The following is a 9,716-nucleotide window of genomic DNA, read 5'->3' on the forward strand; positions in this document are numbered from 1 at the left end:
CCTCTGAGCCGAATAAACAAGTGGTTTATTATTATTATTATTATTTTGATTTTCAATCAGATACGGTACTGTAACTAGCCATCTGGTGGTAAATTTTTGGCTGATACTGAAACTAGTGCTCAGATATTCGCAAGGTGAGAAACTGGCAAAAAAATTTGACCCGGTATCATACTCGTACAGTAAGATAAGATTAATTTACCATCTCGCCAGATGCCCGTTACCGGTACTTTCAAACTCTAAGGCTTGGGTATGTTGCCACGAAACTATCCACCACCAATTCGGCGTTTCACGAAGTCTTAGTGTTGGGTTGCGAGGCCGGGTTTCTAGTAGCAGTGTTTTTCTGGTGGAGGATACGAGTAGTCTACGGTGGACACTGTAGTCGTAATATTGGTCACGAAGGACCCACCTTTAACCACATGGCACTTCACACCTCTTTCCCCGCCGTTTTCGGTAAAGGTGTCGTATCAGTGTATCACACCAGTGCCACTACAGTATTAATTTAGACTACACCCTCTCCATACCAACAACGGCAACAACGGCAAACCATCGCCGACTATCACCACCAGACTTATCATCGATCAATCGTCAATTTAGAAATGCCGGTACGTTACCCCCCTTCTTTCCTTCCGCAAAGTACGCATATCGTGGCCGAAGATAACTAACAAATCTAATAGGCCTACCACTCCGCCTTTCTCCAGGACACGGATGTCCGTGTCATCGGTGCCCACCTCCCTACCCCCCTTCCACCACCCCCTCCTCCTCCTTCACCCCCCTTCTAACCAATTTACTCACAGGTAACTTCACCCTCCTCCCCCTCCGCACCCGCACCCGCGGGCCAGCATACACTCTATCTCCGCTCCCGGCCAACATAACCAACGACCTGGACATCGACCCGGACGGCGAGCACTATGACATCCTAGACGAGACGATAACCCTCTTCCGCGCCAACACCCTCTTCCGCAACTTCGAGATCAAGGGCCCCGCCGACCGTGTCCTCATCTACGGCATCCTCTTCGTCTCGGATTGCCTGAGCAGGATCAAACCCAGTATGAGCTTGCGGGATTCCGAAAAGGCGCTGCAGACGGCCGCGCTGGACCACTTCGCACTCCCGGGCGATCCCGCGTTCCCGCTCAACGCTTTGTACCAGCCACCCAGGGACAGGATGGAGGCTGAGGCGCTTAGGGGATATATCAGCCAGATGAGGCAGGAACTGGTTATCAGGCTGTTGAACAGGGTATATGCGGACGGGAGTGGGAAGCCGAGTAAGGTATTGTTATATATATCCTCCCGCCCAACAACAGTAGCGAAAGAGTATACTGAAAGTGAGTTAATAGTGGTGGTTGAGCTTCACAAAGAGGCGTTTTATGGGAAAGAATCTGTGAATGCACAATACACGGTTGGGTGGGGTGATCAAGGACTTATTCATTTAGACGAATTGGGCGTGTGTGGGGCAGAATGCAGTATATCACTTAGTCAATCAGTGGGATACCCGTATCGTGCCGTGCACATGCCTATAGTACGCTGTCGGCCACCAAAAATCCCTTCAAAAGGACATTTCATTCAGATAGAAACGCCATCCCCGAGAAACAAAAAAGTTCTTCATGATCCTACTAGACTTTACTTGAAGGCACAACATTTATTCATCACTGTCCCAACGTGGATGTGGTATCAAACCATCGCCCTGTTTAATGAATAAGATAAAGAGAAGAAACTTTAGAAATAACAACCCAGACAGGGACAACAACCCAAAGGAAAACAGTAGCTCATTTTCGCTGGGTATTGTGTGATAATATACCAGCTTCCTCAGCCGTGGAACTCTAAGACCTCGGCTCAATCTTCGATGGTTCAATATTCCAAATCTCGTCGGCATATCTAAAAAAACGCCAGTTTCAGCCCTTAGTCCCCAGAAATTTCCGAGCCCAGAAGAAATCTTACTCATTGATAGCCCGATCCGCACTGAAGAATCCCATACGGGCGACACTTGTGATGGACTTGGTAGCCCAACCGTCTTGGTCTTTGTAGGCTTCGTCAACCAAGTCTTGGGTAGCGATATAGCTGGAAAAGTCATCGCTAACAAGGTAGTAATCGCAACCTGTAGTGAGGGCTGACATCAACCCAGAATATGTCTGTTCAGGGCCAAATCGTCCTGCCTCGATAGCATCACAAACTTCTCGAAGTTTGAGATCCATCACGACATCCTTGCCAAAACGGTGCTGGTGGCGGAGATCCTCAACATGCTCAGCTAAGTTACCTAACAAGAAAATGTTTTCTTCGCCGATCTCACGAGTGATTTCAATCTAAGGCACACCTGTCAACACAAATGTCTGATACTTGTTAACTAAGACTCACGTTGGCACCATCGCAAGTTCCTGCAGGTTATCAGTTCCCTATGTCAATTATTGTAAGTGCAGGAAATGTGCATACCAATAATCAAACCACCATTCAAGACGAACTTCATGTTACCTACGAAACGTGTCAAAAACATTCAATATACACATTTTTAGCAATCAAACTTACTAGTACCACTGGCTTCGGTGCCGGCAGTGGAGATATGTTCGCTGATATCTGAAGCAGGGACGATGACTTCTGCCTTGCTGACGTTGTAGTCTTCAATGAAGATAACCTTGAGTAGACAGTTTGTCTCCTCGTCCTGGTTAACAACTTCACCCACAGCGGTGATCAAACGAATGATTGTTTTTGCCTACACTATGTTAGCTTTTAGATAGACCAAGGGGGGCTGAGAGAATTCACCATCCAGTACCCAGGAGCTGCTTTACCTCCAAAGATGGAGGTCCTGGGAACCTGTTTTTTGCGCTCTTCCGGTGTCATCTCCTTCAGCCTGAGGTAACGATAAATGACACCAAAAATATTCATTTGTTGGCGTTTATACTGGTTCTGTCAGCAAGGAGCTCTTAGATATCACCAGACGAAATTACCTCATGTATTCTCTTGACTTGAATATCGAAAAGAGAGTGCGGGTTGACTGCAATTTGCGTTGTGTCCTTAATGTACTTTGCAAGCTTGACTTTAGCAGCCAATTTGATCTCCATCCACTATCTCGATATTAGCACGTTAGCATCATTAATATCTATGCGTGGACACTCACCTCCTTCTTGAATGTCTTGTCATCAATATATTTTTCTAACACGCTGAGCTTGGTCAGGTCCTGGAGGAAATCGTAACCTCCCACTTTGCTAGCAATAAGGTCGGAGAGCTTAGGGTTTGCTTGGTGGAGCCACCGGCGGGGAGTAATCCCATTAGTGACATTAGTGAACTTATCCTGGCCGAATATATCAACGAAGTCCTTGAAAATGGTAGCCTTAATGAGATCTGAGTGCAATTCTGCGACACCATTGACTTTATGCGAACCAATGATAGCAAGATAGGCCATACGGAGCACCTGGGGTGTGCCCTCCTCAACCACTGAAACTCTGCGGAGCAGATCACGATCCTGGTGCCCACTTGTCAATATATGAAACCGAAACTAGACTGGTACGATACTAACCTTCGGGAATTTACGCTCGACGGACTGCAAGAAGAAAAGATTGATATCGTAAATGATCTGAAGGTGACGAGGCAGGAGGTTTTGCACAAGCGGAACAGACCACTTCTCAAGAGCTTCTGGGAGAACGGTGTGGTTGGTGTAACCGAATGTGCGAGTGACGAGAGACCAAGCCTCATCCCATGCCAAATTTTCAATATCGATGAATATTCTCTGCAATTCCACAATGGCGAGTGTTGGATGGGTGTCGTTGAGTTGAATTGCTACTTGTTCGGGGAATTCCTTCCAGGGGCGGTGAGATTTCTTGAATCGCCTAACAATATCATGCAAGGATGCCGCCACCCAGAAGTATTGCTGCTTGAGCCTAAGCTCTTTGCCAGCATCGATGTTATCGTTAGGGTAGAGGACAGCAGAGATAGTTTCAGCTCTCTGCTGGTCACGGATAGATCCCTCGTAATCTCCGGAGTTAAACTTTCCAAAGTCGAATTCACCACCAGATGGCTTCGAGGACCAGAGTCGCAGGTTGTTGGTGCAATCAGTACCGTATCCGGGAATAGGAACGTCATAAGCAATAGCCTGAACGATTTCACCTCCTTCCCAGACCTTCTTAATATTTCCGTGGTCGTCCCTATGCAATGAATTAGGAAAAAGAGATATTTTCTTAACTTACAACACCACTTACCTCGGTCCTGGGTTTACGGTTCCATAAAACATGACATCAATAGCAACATCATGTCTCGGGAATTCCCAGGGATTGAAGTCAAGCCAATAGTCCGGAACCTCTGCCTGGAAGCCATTGATAATCTCCTGCTTGAAAATACCATAGCGGTATCTAAGACCGTAACCCCAGGCAGGGTAGTTCAAGGTAGCGAGCGAGTCCAAGAAACAAGCCGCCAATCGCCCAAGACCACCATTTCCAAGTGCGGCATCGTGCTCCTGATCAATTATATCCTCAATCCTAAAACCGAGCCCACTAACACCTTCCCTGGCAGTGTCTTTCAGTCCAGTGTTAAGCATAGCATTGTCAAGAGTTCTTCCCATAAGGAACTCGAGGGAGAGATAGTAAACTCTCTTTTGGTCTTGGAGAGTCTGGTGTTGCTGGGTCTTATTCCATTTTATGACAAGATTATCACGAATAGCCAAAGCAGTACCGGAGTATGCGGCATTATCGTCGCAATTGTAGATCGAACGAGCTAAAGTTGTTTCGACATGGCGAACAACCTCTTTCTGGGGTATCAATGGCAATTAGAACCCGGTTTCCCCATACATCATATAAGGACTCACTAACCTGGAATTGCTCTTTTCCGGTGAACTCAGAGGCAGACTAACAAAGTCAGAATTCATCCGCAAAACCAAGAAGGCGCTGCAAGATAGATAGTAAAAACGTACAAGCTTACGCCAACTAAATTACAGGGATCCAGTTAGCCACTTGACCCCCAATGCAAGACTGACATTGATGAACCCACATCTCTCGCAGAGGCTGAGGAATGCTCGCTTCAACAGCTTTAATCTCACGAACCCCAAAACCGGTATGGGTCCTGCGATGCTTTGGACGGAATGGCCCCTCAATGATGCCTGGTGCTGGGACATTTCCTGGAATGGGAGGGTTTGACAAAGACGACATCGTGAGAAGAAGTGAAGACAGAATCAAAAAATGAAGAAAGGCAGAGCAATATCAAGACGCAAGGGGAAACTGTGGTGGAAGAATGGGAAGATAAAGGGACGATAGGATGGCGATGTGGAGGCGTGAGGTAGTGGTGGGAGGAGAGGTGGAGGAGGAGGGGGTGGTGAGAAAGACTGGGGAACAATCGGTCTACATAGAAATGTTAACACGGCCAAAAGGACCCCTCTCGATCCGCTCTTCTTGCTAGAGGGGGATATTCTGAAATGCAATTGGATTGACACATTCGGATGAGAGGCATCGTAAACTACTACCGGTTCACACCACCTCAGAAAACATTAGATTTCAAACATCCGGCGGGGAAATAGACGTGTTGAAAGTGTGGGAGGAGGGGGGGTGTGGAGAGGAGGAAGGAGGGGCTTTTCGAGAGAACAGAGCTAAAAGCCGAGCGTTTGATGCATTTACATCACAACCAGATCGTTACCGGCTAGCGATAAGAACTGCACACAACCTCTAAATTATACGTGAACACCTTACCATTGTAGGCGGGGTAGCAACGACAACATCAGGAGGGGTTCGCATGCCTTTCCGTACCAGGCTAACTGAGACTGCCCTACTTTTCCTACTCCTGCTTGCACTGTGCCAAAGTCTTCCCAGTAGGTCCGGCACCAACGGACGAAATAAACATCTTGTTCCACCTTGTCTCCCGCTCTCTCCCTCTCTACCGCACATATTCTACTATTTATCATATCATTCAGACGTCTACCCCTTCCTCTCTAAGACAGATATCATAAATGGGAGAGCATCGTATCTATAATTCGCGAGAATGAACCGTATACCGGAAAAATAAGGGAACGAGGAATCGAGCAAAAACGGTTCTTGTTTTTTTTTTTTTCCATTTCATCATTTCTTTTAACCCCCCCGCGCCTTCACATCGAGAAGCCAACCACTATCAATCAAAACCCCTATAGAGGGGAAAAAAAATATGCTGATGCTTTCTTCCTCCCCCTCTCTAGCCCACCACACCTCTCACGCCGGTACAACTGCGGAAGTAAACGGGATTTTTCCGTAAAAACTAATCCCAGCATTGGAAGAATGAAAATCCACCCATCCCTCCTTTGAATATGAAATAATAAAAAATGTGAAGTGAAGTGAAGGAAGGAAAAAAATCAAGGGAAAAAAGGTCGCGGAATTGCCGCACCGGGAAAAGTAAAACCAGCAGAGAAGGGAATGAGATGAACTCTACTCCAATTACATATTTCCGCCCATATCCCCTTATACTTTAAAACGAAGTCAAGACAGATGACAGAGGAGAAATAAATGGGGACAGGGGGGGTTTGAACGCTATGAAGGAAAACTATACACAATTGCGAGTGCCAATAGCTCTCGCCGAAACTCCGATTCTTGACAAACCACGCGAACCAATTCACAAAAATGCTCCCGTGCTTTGTACCCATACCGAAAGAGAGAAAAAGATAAGGAAAAGGAGCAATACCAGAGCCACCATTAAGCAGTAGCCAATTCCCAATAACAATCCCAGTCAAGATGTGACACAATATCTCACCATTTTTCTTTCAGAATGCACAATCCAGTGCATACCGCCCGTACTCGACTTGAAGGGAAAACCAAAAGCGGGAAAATAGTATGAAGACAAAAAAAAAACTGTAACAGTGAAGGGTAACGAAATCGAGCAAAAGGGGAAAAAAATAAAAATCCAATACCTAATAAAGCAAACGTTTTTGTACAAAGGATCGTTAGAATTAATGAGAGAAATATGGATCCACTCATTTTAATCATAATATGCCAGACTCCTTGAGAGCATTCTGTAATATTGTCTCCTTCACCGCCGCAAATACCAATCGGATATTCGACGTGTCTGTTGCTTGTGTGAGACTAATGCATGTGTTAGTATAAAAATCTCCCTAAACGGATCGGAAGATCATACTGTGGATAAAGGTTTAGATGAGCCCTGTTGACTTGGTTAAACCGCCACAATAGGTACTTGGCGGCCCTTGTAACATCATTCCCGCCTGAATAGTCCGGGAAATAATTCGATAGAGGACTTCGAGCGAGCTTCGTTTTAAACAAATCGACCTTGTTGAGGAACAAGATAATACTTGTTCGAACAAACCAGCGACTATTGACGACCGAATCGAAAAGGACAAGACTCTCCATCATACGGTTCTATATCTTGTCAGAAAGCCTTCCTCATAATATTGGACCCAAACCGGACTACCAACTTGATTTGACTCTTCTAATAAAACTTGATCATATTCACTGAGGGCGACGCAGAAGATAATTGAAGTTACCGTCTCGAAACAATGAATCCACTTTTTCCGTTCACTTCTTTGGCCGCCAACATCAAACATGCTAAGAGAAAGTTAGCGCTTCTCCTCCAACCTATCCTCAGGATAGGCCTTACTGAATGCTAAGCTGCCCCATTGAAAATCGAGTCTCATATATACCGGTCGTCTTTGTTCGGGCTCGGAGAACATCTGATTCCGTTGGTATGTAATGAGCTTGGCCGATCCTAGGTGCCTCATCAAAAAAGCTATACCCAGAAATTAGCTATGCAGAAACATATATCCCATTGTCAGGTGACCCACTAAGGTGCGGAATCCATAAGATAGAATTCGTTTTGGTGGGCCATAACTTTGGGAATGCAAGGGTCCTTCCATAATGATACGACGGCCAATGCAAGTTTTGGATCAAGAGGTGTATTTGGATCGGGGTCAACTTGGAAGGCCATTATAAAGTCCGCATATTCCTAGAAACCCCGAAGGTCAAAACCAAATGCAGAAAACCCCAAGCCACACTTCTTACCCTATTGGTAGTAGTATCCGGTTCTATGTCAAACTGCCGCAGGGCCCCCACGAGTGCCTTCGCACAATCCACCAAGTTCTTATAGATTGTTAATCGATACATCGCGAGCTCCTCAACGGAATATCCATTCTGATGGATAATCTTCATCTGTTTCACGATCGTTGACTTTCCACTCTCACCAGAACCTAAGCGCCAATATTAGAGATGGGCAAGTATGACAGGTATCACCATATCTCCTTACCAAGCAATAAAATCTTGCATTCTCTCCTCAGCCTCCTTAAGTCCTCCCCGATCTCCTTGTCAATCCTGGCACTGACACGATCCTCATCGCTCTCACTCGAAAAACAAGCACCCATTGTGAAGATATTATAAGAACAGTATTCGGGTATAAAAGTCGAATAATACAGGTGCAAGACGCACGAACTGATCGAAAGTCGTTAGAGTATTAAGTAAAGTTAGTATTTAAGGCCGTGAAGTTTGTCGTAGCAGGTGTATAAACTGAAAGAAGAAAAGAAAAGAAAAATATGTCAAGGATGACACCACGGTCCAGCCGGAAGAAGGGCGAAACTCAAGTTTGAAGGCTACCCAACAACGACGCCTTGAGAGTTCACTTCCCCACCGGAACAAGGGCCAGATATCCGAACAAATAAATAAATATTCCCCCAGTCAATACAAAGGACGAAATGTGGCCGTGTCGAGGCGGCGTGCAGCTGGCCGGGTTGAACACCAAAAATCCCGAGTTGAGGGAGAACTGTGAGATGTTTTGTTGACGGACGTTGGTAGTACTTCGTTACAGTCGTAGAGGGGTTTTCAAACACCAGGTTGTAGACGATGGCCACCGGGGGTACAAAATAGAAGATGAGGGGGGGTGGTGTATCGAGGTATAGGTCAGTTGGACGCTTTGGTAGCGGGATTTTGGGAGTTTTCGGGGAGAGGAGGATCGACAGTCGACCAAAGCGAAAGTTCACAGAGGTACCGTAGGGATTCGGATTTTGAGCAGAGAAAGCGGACAGGGGTGCGCTGTACCAGTCGTGTCGTCCTATCTCGATATATCCACCCAACTTCGTATGCAGAGGCTAGATGATTTTTTTCAAGACCACCCAAGATCCACGACAACAGAACTCACAAGGAGGATAGGGGAAGAGGAAAGAGAGGTTCGGTCGGTCGTAAGGTTGACCGTCAGCCGCGTGTTTGATGGTGGGTGTCTGTGCGTCCTATGTGTGCTGCGAATAACGACAAGCGAGGTATTTCGGTTTTTGTTGGCGGTCGCAGGGCTGAGCTGCTGAGGTTGCAGCAGCACAGTTTACGAAAGGAAAAATTCGATTGGGTTCGAATTGCGATGTGTTGCTGACAATATGGTACTAGGGCGTGATGGGGGGAGTGAAAGAGAAAAGAAGGGGTACGAGTAGGTTAGGTGGGTCAGTCAAGCAGGAAGGAAGGGAGGAAGCAGCGAGAATGATCGCCCTGTTGAGTTCTCCCTCCGGCTAGTAGAAGTCGGAGCACTGATGGAGGGGGGTGTGTGGTGTGGAGAGGTTACGGTGGTGGGCAATGGTGGTTGTACGAGTACGGCGGGATTCTGTATGGGTAGTTGCGGAGGTGGGAGGACACTGGGCGCGGGCGTAGGCGTGGGCGCGGGTTGTGAGGGTGTGGGTGTATTGTAGAATGTAAATCGAGAGTGGGAGAGTCTACTATGGTCCACAGAAAGAGGCACCCAACGCGAGGCAGAGGCGTGGGGTACCTTAGTAAAACAAAATGGGTACAGTGCGGTAA

General features: G+C 46.6%; 3 protein-coding genes; 1 reads left to right on the top strand and 2 right to left on the bottom strand.

Annotated features, from left to right (window-relative positions):
- Positions 1-499: 499 nt before the first annotated feature.
- Positions 500-1,610, top strand: GSTUM_00005849001 (uncharacterized protein). XM_002837948.2 has 4 exons: positions 500-602; positions 675-720; positions 795-1,267; positions 1,335-1,610. The coding sequence occupies exons 1-4, from the start codon at positions 597-599 to the stop codon at positions 1,380-1,382; spliced, it is 573 nt and encodes a 190-aa protein (XP_002837994.1). The 5' UTR covers positions 500-596; the 3' UTR covers positions 1,383-1,610.
- Positions 1,611-1,614: 4 nt separating this feature from the next.
- GSTUM_00005850001 (uncharacterized protein) lies at positions 1,615-5,507 on the bottom strand. XM_002837949.2 has 14 exons: positions 4,969-5,507; positions 4,892-4,904; positions 4,791-4,826; positions 4,185-4,729; positions 3,506-4,130; positions 3,107-3,451; positions 2,937-3,053; positions 2,752-2,889; positions 2,518-2,701; positions 2,425-2,463; positions 2,350-2,369; positions 1,936-2,297; positions 1,746-1,872; positions 1,615-1,681 (listed from the first exon to the last, which is right to left on the bottom strand). Exons 1-13 carry the CDS (start codon positions 5,124-5,126, stop codon positions 1,818-1,820), a joined length of 2,637 nt encoding a protein of 878 aa, XP_002837995.1. The 5' UTR covers positions 5,127-5,507; the 3' UTR covers positions 1,615-1,681; positions 1,746-1,817.
- A 669-nt stretch (positions 5,508-6,176) lies between these two features.
- Positions 6,177-9,360, bottom strand: GSTUM_00005851001 (uncharacterized protein). XM_002837950.2 has 8 exons: positions 8,188-9,360; positions 7,947-8,131; positions 7,730-7,890; positions 7,546-7,674; positions 7,364-7,493; positions 7,069-7,307; positions 6,793-7,016; positions 6,177-6,735 (listed from the first exon to the last, which is right to left on the bottom strand). Exons 1-7 carry the CDS (start codon positions 8,300-8,302, stop codon positions 6,917-6,919), a joined length of 1,059 nt encoding a protein of 352 aa, XP_002837996.1. The 5' UTR covers positions 8,303-9,360; the 3' UTR covers positions 6,177-6,735; positions 6,793-6,916.
- Between the last annotated feature and the right edge of the window lie 356 nt (positions 9,361-9,716).

The sequence above is a fragment of the Tuber melanosporum genome (genome assembly GCF_000151645.1).
Source record: "Tuber melanosporum whole genome shotgun sequence assembly, scaffold_21, strain Mel28".
Taxonomy (NCBI): domain Eukaryota; kingdom Fungi; phylum Ascomycota; class Pezizomycetes; order Pezizales; family Tuberaceae; genus Tuber; species Tuber melanosporum.